General features: G+C 53.4%; 1 protein-coding gene across 1 annotated transcript; it reads left to right on the top strand.

The window, feature by feature from the left end:
• The first annotated feature begins 7,788 nt into the window (after positions 1-7,788).
• On the top strand, positions 7,789-12,891 carry KCNA7 (potassium voltage-gated channel subfamily A member 7). The gene is made up of 2 exons (XM_019425737.2): positions 7,789-9,061; positions 10,009-12,891. Exons 1-2 carry the CDS (start codon positions 8,240-8,242, stop codon positions 10,822-10,824), a joined length of 1,638 nt encoding a protein of 545 aa, XP_019281282.1. The 5' UTR covers positions 7,789-8,239; the 3' UTR covers positions 10,825-12,891.
• Positions 12,892-13,134: the final 243 nt, after the last annotated feature.

The raw sequence follows: 13,134 nt of genomic DNA, 5'->3' as shown, positions 1-13,134 counted from the left end.
AAACATGAAAAATTAAAAAAAAATAGTAATAATCCTGGGGCACCTGGGCGGCTCAGTCTGTTGAGCTTCTGACTTCCGCTAAGGTCAAGATCTCACAGTTTTGAGAGATCGAGCCCCACATCAGGCTCTCTGCTTGTCAACCTGTCAGTGCAGAGCCCACTACGGATCCTCTGCCCACCCCCCCCCCCGCCCCTCCTCCCCTCTACTCTCCCCAAAATAAATATTTTTTTAAAATAGTAATAACCTTTATTCCTCGATCTGTAGACTGAGCAACTGGGTGATTGATGGTGCTATTTATTTACTTTTATGTTTTTATTTTATTTTTGAGAGAGAGAGCACAAGCAGGGGAGGGGCAGACAGAGGGGGAGACACAGAATTGGAAGCAGGTTCCAGGCTCTGAGCTGTCAGCACAGAGCCCAATGCTGGGCTTGAACCCACAGACCATGAGATCATGACCTGAGCCGAAGTCTGACGCTTAACCAACCGAGCCACCCAGGGGCCCCGGTGCTGTTGATTTAGAGAGGGGAGATGTGGGTGGAGGGGGTTATTGAGGAAGACTCACCTGTTGATCGCACGGCTCTGGGTTTGGACATCGCAAAGATGTCTGACACTCAGGTGCCCTTGTGGCATTGGAATGTATGGCAGTCACGGAGACGTCTGGGGCTGGAACCCTAGATCTGGGAGTCTTTGGGTTAGAGATGGTATCTGGAGACATGAGACTGAATGAACTCACCTGGGAGAGAAGGGAAGCTAATATGGGGAAGACCCAGCAAAGGGGCCCAAGCAGGAGTGATTGCAAGTGTAGGAAGAAAACGTTGCCTGGGTGGCCTCAGTCAGTTAATCATCTGACTTCAGCTCAGCTCATGATCTCACAGTGGATGGATCTGAGCTCCACGTGGGAACTCACAGTGCGGAGCCTGCAGGGGATTCTATCTCTCCCTCTCCCTCTTTGCCCCTCCCCCATTCGCACTCTCTCAAAATGAATAAACTTTAAAAAAAAAAACTGATTAAAAAAAAAAAAAGTAAGAAGGGCCCCTGGGTGGCTTAGTCGGTTAAGCGTCTGATTCTGGGTTTCAGCTCAGGTCATGATCTCACAGTTCCTGAGTTCGAGCCCCACAAGGGGCTCGGCACTGACAGTGCGGAACCTGCTTGGGATTCTCTCTCTCCCTCTCTCTCTCGGCCCCTCCCCTGCTCACTCTCTCTGTCTCTCTCAAAGTAAATAAACTTAAACCAATTTATTTAATTTAAAAAATTTTTTGTTAAAAAATAAAAAATTCTTGGGGCGCCTGGGTGGCTTGGTCCGTTAAGCGTCCGACTTCAGCTCAGGTCATCATCTCATGGTCCGTGAGTTCGAGCCCCACGTCGGGCTCTGTGATGACAGCTCAGAGCCTGGAGCCTGTTTCAGCTTCTGTGTCTCCCTCTCTCTCTGCCCCTCCCCTGTTCATGCTCTGTCTCTCTCTCTCTCTCAAAAATAAATAAACGTTAAAAAAAAATAAAAAATAAATAAAAAATAAAAAATTCTCGTGTAAGAAAAAAACTGGGAGACTCGGGTGTCCAGGAAGCCAAGAGGGCAAGGGCTTCAAGGAGGCAGGGTTCGAGTCCAGTGCTGCTGGGGAATGCAAAAGATCCCGGCTGAAGTTTGGCAACTGTGGGAGACCTTAACAAGGCAGTGGGAAATCCAAAGAAGACCTCTGGTGGGGAAAAGTCTTTAGAGAGGTTTTGTGGCAACGGGAGCAGAGAGAGACAGTAATACCAGAGGAGGGAGGTGAAGTCAAGGAAGATTTTGTTTTAAAAAAAAAAAAATAGAAAAGAGGGGTGCCTGGCTGGCTCAGTCCACAGAGCACATGACCCTTAATCTCAGGGTCATGAGTTCAAGCCCTACGTTGGGTGTGGAGCCTACAAAAAAAAAAAAAAAAAGACATTAAGAAAGTCTTGCGATGCAAAAAATAAAAGTCTTAAGATGCAATTGTCTCCTGATGGCAAAAAAAAAAAAGAAAAAGTTAAGCGTCCACTTATCCTACAACACCAGCAAGCCTATCCTTTTTTTTTCTAGTTTTTTTTAATGTTTATTTATTTTTGACAGAGAGAGACAGAGTGCGAGTGGGGGAGGGACAGAGAGAGAGGGAGACACAGAATCCGAAGCAGGCTCCAGGCTCCGAGCTGTCAACACAGAGCCCGATGCGGGGCTGGAACTCATGGACTGTGAGATCATGACCTGAGCCGCAGTTGGATGCTCAACCGAGTCACCCAGGCGCCCCTATACATGGATTTCTGTTGCGGCTTTATTCATAATCACCAAAAACCGAAATGGAACTCAAATGTCTACACTGTGGCTAAGTAGACAAATGAGCATCCGTCCGTGTCTTGGAACACTACAGTCACAGACACAACAGGAATGGGTCTTCAACGCATTTTGCCAAGCGAGGGAAGCCTGATTCACAAGGCTACACGTTGCATGGTTTTGTTTATTTGACATTCTGGAAAAGACAGTGCTGCAGGGACGGAGGGAGAGAAAACAGAGCAGTGGTTTCCGGGAGCCGGACGTTGGGGACCGGTTGACTAGGAAGGGCAAAGCGCAGCCTTCGAGGAGTGATAGAACGATTCTATATTTTGATTTGTACTGGCAGTAACACGACTGTATACGTTGGCCGGAACTCACAAGCATACACTATGAAGGGTAATTTTTATTGTAGGTCAAGTCCACCTCAATAAGCCTGACTGAACAACAACAACACCGAAAAGGCTCCCCCATTCATTGATTACAGGTGGAAAAAAATAATGATAGCGGAGAAACCCAGCAGATACTACCGTAACCAAGTGATCCAAATTCATGTCACCTGCAGTAAGACGTAGCCTGTGTCTACACCATATGAGGAGAAGGGAATTTCACCTCTGTCCCCCTCGAGAAAAACCCTCCATAATCATTACCTAGTCAAGATAAACCGCCAGGTAAACAAATTGACGAAAAATCTACGGTGTCAATGACCAGTATTCTCGCACTTTTTGTTTTTAATGTGCGTTTACTTTTGAGAGAGAGAGAGAGAGACGGAGACAGAGCACGAGCTGGAGAGGGCAGAGAGGGAGGCACAGAATCCGAAGCAGGCTCCAGGCTCCGAGCTGTCGGCACAGAGCCCGACGCGGGGCTCGAACCCACGGACCGCGAGATCATGACCTGAGCTAAAGTCGGACGCTTAACCGACTGAGCCACCCAGGCGCCCCTAAATGACCAGTATTCTTAAAAAATGTTGAGTTCATGGGGCACCTGGGTGGTTCAGTCAGTTAAGCACCCGTCTCTTGATTTCCGCTCGGGTCATGATCTCACAGTTGGTGAGGTAGCGTTCAGGGCTGACAGCCAGAGCCTGCCTGGGATTCTCTCTCTGTCGCCCTCCCTCAAAATAAATAAATAAATATTAACAAAAAAAAATGTTGAGGTCATTAGCAAAGATAGTAAGATGCCGATATTAGACGAAACTGGGTGAAGGGTATTTACGAACTTTTGTGCTACCTTTACAACTCTTCTGTAAGTCTAAAAATATTTCAAAATTTACTTTTTAAAATTTTCTTAAATGTTTATTTTTTGAGAGAGAGAGACACACACGGTCAGGGTAGAGTGGAGGAGGGACAGAGAGAGGGAGACACAGAATCCGAAGCAGGGTCCAGGCTCTGAGCTGTCAGCACAGAGCCCAACGCGGGGCGTGAACCCACGAACTGTGAGATCATGACCTGAGCCGAAGCTGGACGGACACCCAACCAACTGAGCCACCCAGGCGCCCCTCAAAGATTTTATTTTTAGGGGCGCCTGGGTGGCCCAGTCGGTTAAGCCTCCGACTTCGGCTCAGGTCATGACCTCACGGTTTGTGAGTTCAAGCCCCATGTCGGCCTCTGTGCTGACAGCTCAGAGCCTGGAGCCTGCTTCGGATTATGTGTCTCCCTCTCTCTCTGCCCCTCCCCTGCTCCTTCTCTCTCTCTCTCTCTCTCTCTCAAAAATAAATGTTAAAGAACATTTAAAAATATATTTTATTTTTAAATAATCTCCACACCCAACTTAGGGCTCGAACTCACAACCCTGAGATCAAGAATCACACGTTCCACCGACTGAGCGAGTCAGATGCCTTTCCCCTCCTGTCTCTTTTTTTTTTTTTAAAGAATATTTATTTTTATTTTTGAGAGAGAGAGAGAGCGCAGGGGAGGGGCAGAGAGAGAGGGAGAGAGAGAATTCGAAGTAGGTTTCATGCTGTCTGCATGGAGCCCGAAGAGGGGCTCCAACTCACGAATGAACTCATGAGCCATGAGATCATGACCTGAGCTGGAAATCGAGAGTCGGATGCTTAACCGGCTGAGCCACCCAGGTGCCCCCTTTCCTCCCTCTTTAAAGCTGACATTGTAGGGGCGCCTGGGTGGCGCAGTCGGTTAAGCGTCCGACTTCAGCCAGGTCACGATCTCACGGTCCGTGAGTTCGAGCCCCGCGTCGGGCTCTGGGCTGATGGCTCGGAGCCTGGAGCCTGTTTCCGATTCTGTGTCTCCCTCTCTCTCTGTCCCTCCCCCGTTCATGCTCTGTCTCTCTCTGTCCCAAAAATAAAATAAAAAATAAAGCTGACATTGTAGCATCTTTTCCATCTGACCTTTACTCCTATCCTCACATCTTCTATGAATCGGACCTTCCCACCCTCCTCTTATAAAAACCTTTGATTTCATTGGGCCCACCCAGATCATCCGGGGAATCTCCCCAACTCAAGAGCCTTGATTTAATCGCATCTACAAAGTCTCACTTTTGCCATATAAGGTCACAGATTCAAAGGTCCCTGGGATTAGGAGGTAGACATCTTTAGGGGTTCTGGTAACTTCTGTGTTTTCAGTAGAATGAGTGAGGTGATCAGCTTACTGAGGGTAAGGAGGGCCAGGGTGCTATGGGGGATTTAAGAACAGAGATGGGGAACAGCCATCTTGGGGAGGCAGAGGGTACACTGCTGAGGGAAACGTACCAGGGTCGCAGGCAGGGCTTGGGATGTAAGGTCCAGCCCCCGTCAAGGCCCCCCAGGGCCAGGCACAGAGTAGATGAGAGAAGGATTTACCAGAAGGATTTGGAGTTCGGCTACAACGGTGCCTTGGAGGGGTCATAGGGCAAGGGAGTTTAAGACATAGGAAAGTGAGGGATTTTATCGGTGGCCCATGAACAGTGGAAGCAGGAGAAAGAGGGAAGTGAGGACAAGGTGTGGGAGCCAGAGATAATGAAAAGGCAACAGGGTCGGGGCGCCTGGGTGGCTCAGTCGGTTGAGTGTCCGACTTCGGCTCAGGTCATGATCTCACAGTTCGTCGGTTCGAGCCCTGAGTCGGGCTCTGTGCTGACAGCTCAGAGCCTGGAGCCTGCTTCGGATTCTGTGTCTCCCTCTCTCTGCCCTCCCCCACTCACGCTCTGTCTCTTTCAAAAATGAATAAACGTCAGGGGCGCCTGGGTGGCTCAGTCGGTTAAGCGGCCGACTTCGGCTCGGGTCGTGATCTTGCGGTCCGTGAGTTCGAGCCCCGCATCGGGCTCTGTGCTGACAGCTCGGAGCGTGGAGCCTGTTTCAGATTCTGTGTCTCCCTCTCTCTGACCCTCCCCCGTTCATGCTCTGTCTCTCTCTGTCTCAAAAATAAATAAACGTTAAAAAAAATAATAAAGTATTAAAAAAATGAATAAACGTTAAAAAAAATTGAAAAAAGGAAAAGAAAAGATAACAGGGTCAATGTACTGTTATGTGCTGGCAGGCTCAAAAGTTTCTCAATTCAGTTGACGGGAAAAAGGAGAGCACGGGATGATAAAAACAGTTTGTTTGGAGGGTATGTCGTTACCGGCAATGACAAGGACGAGCATATGACCATGAACGCGGGTGGCACGTTCAGAGGGTGACAGATAAGGGGTGCAGAGTTTCTTTGCGGGTTACCAAAAATATTCTCAAGTGGATTGGAGGGATGTGCAACTCTTAGGAATACGCAAAAAACCCAGCGTCACACAGGTGAAATGGGTGAATTTTATGGTATGTGAATTGCGGCTTCATAAAACTTCCAGAAAAAAAAAGAACGCAGATGGCTTGGGGTAGGCGAGAGAGCACGATGGGTGACATGATGGGCTCTGTGTACCGAGAGGCCATGTTTCTGTTATTTATTGCCACAGCGTGTCTGACAAACCACCCAAAGCCTGCGTGGTTGAAAACAACAAAGATCATTTATTACAGTCCCAGGTCTGCGATCAGGGCAGGGTTTGGAGGGGGGTGGGGGGGTGGGGGGCTGAGGGAGGTCTTACCTCCGCTCCCGGAGCATCAGCGGGGCAGGAGAACGTGGCCCTTCAGATGGCTCACTCACAAGCCTGATTTATTCTCAACTGCGAGTTTAGCCTCGGCCGGGAGCCAGGAACCCAGGGTCCTCTCCACGTGGACCTCACCATCTGGCCTGGCCTGGGCGGGTGTCCCAAGGAAAAGAGTGGGGCTGAAAGTTGCCTTTTTTTTTTTTTTTTAATGTTTATTTACTTTTGAGAGAGAGAGAGACAGACAGAGTGCAAGCAGGGGAGGGGCAGAGAGAGAGGGAGACACTGACTCCGAGGCAGGCTCTAGGCTCTGAGCTGTCAGCACAGAGCCAGATGCGGGGCTCGAACTCAGAACCACGAGATCGTGACCTGAGCTGAAGTTGGAGGCTTAACTGACTGAGCCACCCAGGCGCCCCTATGACAGTAGTTTTAGGAGGGATAGGAAGCCAGGTTCTCAAATCTTCCATGAAAGAGTAGGAGTGGCCAGAAGGGAAGGGGTGAGTTCAGTAGGGAAGGATGGGAAGTGTCCGTGGATAGCTTAAGCTTCAAAAGAGCTGAGGGAGGGGGTGCCTGGCTGGCCGGGTAGAGCACGAAACCCTTGATCTTGGGGTTGTGAGTTCAAACCCCATGGTGGGCGTAGAGCTTACTTAAAAAAAAAAAAAATTAAAAGTCAGAGGGAGGAAGAACGGTCTAGAAACGGCAAGGCGGAGCACCTGTGCGTTAAGGAGGGTGCAAGGTATGAGGGTGTAAGGCATGGCTGCAGGGAGAAGGGTTCAGTTCACAGAGTTCAGAGACCCACAGAAAGGAGTCTCCTTGTGGGTCTCTGAGAATGACAGAGACATAGACGCAGAGAGGGGTAAGACAGAGACCCAGAAAGAGGGACACAGAAATCCAGAAGGATGGTGACATAGCTTCTCAGAAATTACACACGGAAGAGGGCCTACATTCGGAGGGAGTAACCTTCGTGCTTCTCTGCACTTGCCCAGCAGAGGGCGCGCGGGACCCCATTCCCTGGAGTCCGGGTAACCTATCCCCACCACTTCCCCCCAAGCCTATCAGATGGGGCTATTTTTACGCGGTGTCATAGGATACCGGTGGCTGGAAGGCCATCGTCTGTCTGTCCTTTGGTCCCTTCGAGTGACCCTGCGGCATCTCCCCAGCCCACCCCCCACCTGTTCCTGGCAGGCTCGGCCTCTGTTTCCACTATCCAGGGTTACAGCTCAGGCTTCCCTGGGTCTCGGGATGTCTGACCGAGAAGACAGGGGGAGACCTCGGCGAGGGAACCGGGTGTGGGGCGCACAGGCTCATGGTTTGCAGTTGCTGGAGCGTCTCCAGGACGGGGCAACCACCAGGCCGGTGGCAGAGCCGATCTACAGTTTTAGTCAGAAAGAGATTCAGAGAGAGGACTCCAGAGACTCGGAGTCCTCCAGAGGCCCTGAGACAGAAACGCGCCATAACTCCGAAACACAGGGAAAAGGACCCAAAGGGGAGCTCCCCCTCCCCCCCCCCCGGGAAACCCAGGGACAGAGAGACACAGAGTCCTAAGAGATCATGAGAAGAGACTCCGACGGAGGGGGGAGACAGACAGCAAGGGAGACAGCGATAGACAGACACACCCCTAAGATACAAGCGTCAAAGACGGAGATCCAGACAGACCAAGATACAGATTACTGGCAGAGACCCCCAAGCACTGAGTCTTCTAGAATTGCAAAACTCAGAGATAACTGACCCACTGAGATACTCAAGAGATACACCCCTCGACAGACACCCAAAATGAAGACATAGCCAGACGCAGAGATGTAGAAGATAACAGAAAGAAAGACCTGGAAGTTTGTGACTCCAGCACAGGGGCTGGGCAATTCATAAAAAGAGACGAGAGACACACACGGAAACCCGGAGAGACGACGGATAGAGGTCCCGGGCGAGAGCGAAACACAGGGAACGGGGACCCGAAAGCGGATGCGCGCGGAGAAAGCAAGCTCAGCGCGGCGGCGGCTGGGGGGGAGGGCGGGCGCCCCGGCAGAGGGCGCGCGGCCGCCCTCTGCCCCTCCAGGGTCAGGCGCCCCCTCCCCCGCGCCCTGGCCGGACGGCCGGGCTATTTTTACGCGTGGACACCGGACACCAGCCTGGGGCGGCGGCGGCGGCGGCGGCGGCCGAGGCGGGGCCGGGCCGGGTCGGGCGTCGGGGCCACACGTCCGTCCGCGGGTCGCCGGGGCTGCGCGCGCCATGGAGCCGCGGTGCCCGCCGCCGTGCGGCTGCTGCGAGCGGCTGGTGCTCAACGTGGCCGGGCTGCGCTTCGAGACGCGGGCGCGGACGCTGGGCCGCTTCCCGGACACGCTGCTAGGGGACCCGGCGCGCCGGGACCGCTTCTACGACTGCGCGCGCCGCGAGTACTTCTTTGACCGGCACCGGCCCAGCTTCGACGCCGTGCTCTACTACTACCAGTCCGGCGGCCGGCTGCGGCGGCCGGCGCACGTGCCGCTCGACGTCTTCCTGGAGGAGGTGGCCTTTTACGGGCTGGGCGCGGCGGCGCTGGCGCGCCTGCGCGAGGACGAGGGCTGCCCCTTGCCGCCCGAGCGCCCCCTGCCCCGCCGCGCCTTCGCGCGCCAGCTCTGGCTGCTCTTCGAGTTCCCCGAGAGTTCGCAGGCCGCGCGCGTGCTCGCCGTCGTCTCCGTGCTCGTCATCCTCGTCTCCATCGTCGTCTTCTGCCTCGAGACGCTGCCCGACTTCCGCAACGACCGCGACAGCCCGGGGCTCGCTGCCGTGGCGGCTGCCGGCCCGGTGAGGGGGCGTGTCCTGGGTGGAGAGGGGCGGGGCTTGGGAGGAGCTGAGCGGGGTCCACGGGGATCTGGCCAATTACAAGGCGGGGGTGAGGGGCACTGGGAGGCGGGGCCTCTCGGGAAGGTGGGGCCTGGCTATGGGCGGGCGGGGCATTGGGGGGGGCTTGTTGGGGGAGCGGCCAATCACAGGTGGGGCAAGAGGCTTGAGAGGTGGGCAACCCAGGGACCGGGCCTGACCAGGGGAATTTACCTTCAAAAGCTGGGCTGGGGGCCGGGAAGGGATAGCTTAATGGAGGCGGGGCCTAAGGACCTTCCTATCACTGGGTGGGGTTGAGGCAGGTGAGAAACGGGCTGGCCGAGGGCGGGAGGGCGGGAAGACAGGTACGTTAAGAAATGAAGCAAGGGAGGAGAGACTGAAGAATCAGGGGTCCGTGCGGCTGGCAGTAAGCAAGAGAAGGATGGGCTGGAGGGAGCTGGAGACAGAAGAGTGAGGCCTGAAGGCTGAGGTAGGAGCAACCCAGCACAAATAAAGTCAGGCTGAGGGCCATGAGGGCAGGGTTTGGTGTTCAGAGAAGGCCTTTAACCATTAGAGTCTGGGCTGGGGGTAGGGAGGGCAGAGCACGAGGAAGTGGGACCAGGGTGGCGACCCTCCCCATCTGGAAAATCAGTGCTGCGGTGGGACTTTGGGAAGGAAGAGACTGAGTCTCACTCAGGCACCATTCTAGGAGGCCCCACCAGTGAAGGATCAGGGACCCTACAGTCAGCCACGCAGGGATGATCCCCAGGGTTCTGGAAAGGAGTCTAGGACAGCTGGGGCACTGGAGGCCTGGGAGCAGTGACCACTGACCAGTTTGCACAGAAGCAGTTGGACATTTAAACCATAAATGTGGCCGTTCTAGTGTGTTCCAGTCTTGGTGTGGTCCTCTCTGACCCCCTTCCTCCCTGCAGTTCCCTGCTCGGCTGAATGGCTCCAGCCCAGTGCCCGGAACCCTGTCTCGCATGCCCTTCGATGACCCGTTCTTTATGGTGGAGACGTTGTGCATCTGTTGGTTCTCCTTTGAGCTACTGGTGCGCCTGGCGACCTGCCCAAGCAAGGCGGCCTTTTTCAAGAACGTGATGAACCTCATCGATTTTGTGGCCATCCTCCCCTACTTTGTGGCGCTAGGCACCGAGCTAGCCAGGCAACGGGGCGTGGGCCAGCCGGCCATGTCACTGGCCATACTACGAGTTATCCGACTGGTGCGCGTCTTCCGGATCTTCAAGCTGTCCCGGCACTCAAAGGGCCTGCAGATCTTGGGCCAGACACTACGGGCCTCCATGCGTGAGCTGGGTCTCCTCATCTTCTTCCTCTTCATCGGTGTGGTTCTCTTCTCCAGCGCGGTCTACTTTGCGGAGGCCGACCGGGAAGATTCCCATTTCACCAGCATCCCTGAGTCCTTTTGGTGGGCGGTGGTCACCATGACCACGGTCGGCTATGGAGACATGGCACCCGTCACTGTGGGTGGCAAGATAGTGGGCTCTCTGTGCGCCATCGCCGGTGTGCTGACCATTTCCCTGCCTGTGCCGGTCATTGTCTCCAACTTCAGCTACTTTTACCACCGGGAGACAGAGGGCGAAGAGGCCGGAATGTACAGCCATGTGGACACGCAGCCCTGTGGCCCACTGGAGGGCAAGGTCAATGGGGGGTTGGTGGACGGAGAGATGCCTGAGCTACCACCTCCACTCTGGGCCCCCCCTGGGAAACACATGGTCACCGAAGTGTGAGGGACTGTGGAGGTCAGCAGGACCTCACGTTTCCTTGGAGGGAGGGAGGGAGGGGGAGAAGGGAAGGTTAGGGGGAGGGGGTTGGGTAGAGGAAGAACTAGGTTAAGTGGTCACGAGTTGGGGAACACTGAGTCTTGTTGGGTCTTGAGTTGCGGTTTGGTAGCCCCTATGGGTACTTCCTTAAGTGACCGTGAATGGCAACGAGTTATACTGAGTTGATGGAGAGACTCCATTGGTCTAAATTGCTTTGGGTTGTGCAAGACTTACGGAGCCTTTTGTGGTAAGTGTTGACATAGATTTGATCCCATGGTTGCGTTTTTTAGGTCCTCACTGGGTTGGGCTGTGTTGTTGAGTCTAGGTGAATCTTGTCCAACTGCATCGTGCAGGATTCTGTGGTTTTATGCGTCCCCTGGGGCCATTTTGGGTCAAGGGAGGTGGTCATCCACGGCATTGTTGGGACTGACTGCATGTTCATGCATGGTGTTGTGGAGTCGAGTTGAGACACGTTGGAAGTTGTGTGGCTTTGTGACTCTTGTAGGGCTATGTTATTTTAGATTCTGTGAACTTGTGAGTCATGTAGAAATCCAAAGAGTCAAGTGGTCGAATGTGAGCTTTCCAGGTCACGTTAAGTTAAGTTGGGTTGGAATGTATGACTGTGGGAATCTTTCCGGGTTCTGTTGGGTTGAATTGTGTAAAGTTACATAGCTGGGAGTTTAGGGGGCTACACTGAGATGAACCGTACTGAATTGTATAACCACGTGAGTCTTGTAGGGCCGTGCTGAGTTGAGTTACACCAAGTTGTGTCGTTGTGAGTCCTGTAGGAATGTTAGGTTGAGTTGGACTGTGTGTATGGGCTCCATAGGGCCATGTTGGTTTGTTCTGCATTTACTGGTAGCACCAGGACCCAAGAATAAGAGCACTTGGGGGGGGCGAATCATGTATCAGGGAGCAAGTGTGGGGTTATGGAGTCTGAGAGACGAACTGAACTGACATGCCTGGTGTCACTTACCATAAGGGGCAGGGCTGGGTTCTGGATCCATGGATTCAGTTGTTCACACAGAGGGCCTCTGGGGGAGCTAGGGGGATGCAGATGCTCCTTCCATTTACCCTACACCTGCATCGTTTTGCCATTCAAACCCTCTCGATCTGTCCTCTCCTATAGCTTCGCTTCCAAACACGGAGATCAGAGCCACAAGGGGAGAGAAAAGGGGACAAACTGTATGTACTGTGTATAGGACATGTTAGGGGGACAGAAACACAAGTGAGGGGACAGAGACCTGGGAGGTAATGGAGACTCAGAGAGAGAAAGAGATAGAAACCCAGAGAAGAGGGAACAAAGACCCGAAGAGAGAGGAAGAGAGATTTAGGGAGAAGGAGACAAAGACCCAGAGAGAGGGAACGACAGAGACTCAGAGGAAGGCGGGGGGCAGAAAATCCAAAGGGAGAGGGAGACAGAGATCAAGAGTGGGAGACAGAGATGGGGGGGGGGAGTGTCAGGCACCCAGAGAGGGACAGACATCAGACTTAGAAACAGACCGGAGCGCCCCCAAGAGAAAGGTAACCAAGAAAGAAAAAGGCAGCGCCTCTGAACCCAAGAGATACGCACAGTCTGTCTTCCACAGAATCACAAAGATCTCAAATCAGGGCGCACCACCCCATCCTCCCACAGCTGAGGAAGGCTGTCAGACAAACTGACACTCTATTTTCCAGGGGAGAAACCAGAGTCTCAGATCACGGGGGTGGCTTCCCAAGGTCTCGTGGCACATCCCCAGGGTCCAGGACTGGGGGCAGGCTGCCTGACCCCACGGCCGCATCAGCCTGCCGGAAGGCACGGGTCCCCCTTGGATCCTACAGCCTCGTTTCTCACAAAGTGAGGCTCAGAGGGGAAGGTGTTACCCTAGGTCACGAAGCCAAACATTTTCAGAGGACTTTTGGTACTCAAAGGGCATTTGGAGGAGGAGGACGCAGGATGCTTCAATCGCTAACACATATAGGGCTTCCTATGTGCCAAGCATCATTCAAAGTACTTTACTTGTATTAATTTATTAAAACCAGTGGTTTACAGAATGTTGTTGTTGTTATTTTTAGCTATTGCCACCCCTCCCCCCACTTGCAACTTACCTAGATTCAATGTGAGGCATCCGAGGGGATCTGGTCTGAGGGACACACACCTCTATGGGGTCCCTCTTGGCAACTCAGAATGCAGCTAAGAAATTCAGCGTGGGTCGGGGGGGGGGGCCACCTGGGTGGCTCAGTCTATTGAGCATCCGACTCTTGATTTCAGCTCAGGTCGTGATCCCAGGGTTGTGG

Source organism: Panthera pardus, unplaced genomic scaffold (assembly GCF_024362965.1).
Source record: "Panthera pardus isolate Hobbes unplaced genomic scaffold, ASM2436296v1 HiC_scaffold_18, whole genome shotgun sequence".
NCBI classification, from domain to species: Eukaryota; Metazoa; Chordata; class Mammalia; order Carnivora; family Felidae; genus Panthera; species Panthera pardus.
This window is presented reverse-complemented; position numbering and strand designations above follow the sequence as displayed.

Bases quoted from the DNA above. Each gene is read 5' to 3' on its own strand.
- KCNA7 (XM_019425737.2), top strand. From the start codon at position 8,240: ATGCGCGCGGAGAAAGCAAGCTCAGCGCGGCGGCGGCTGGGGGGGAGG. The intron at 9,062-10,008 runs GTGAGGGGGCGT...TCCTCCCTGCAG, and splicing joins CCGTGGCGGCTGCCGGCCCG to TTCCCTGCTCGGCTGAATGG.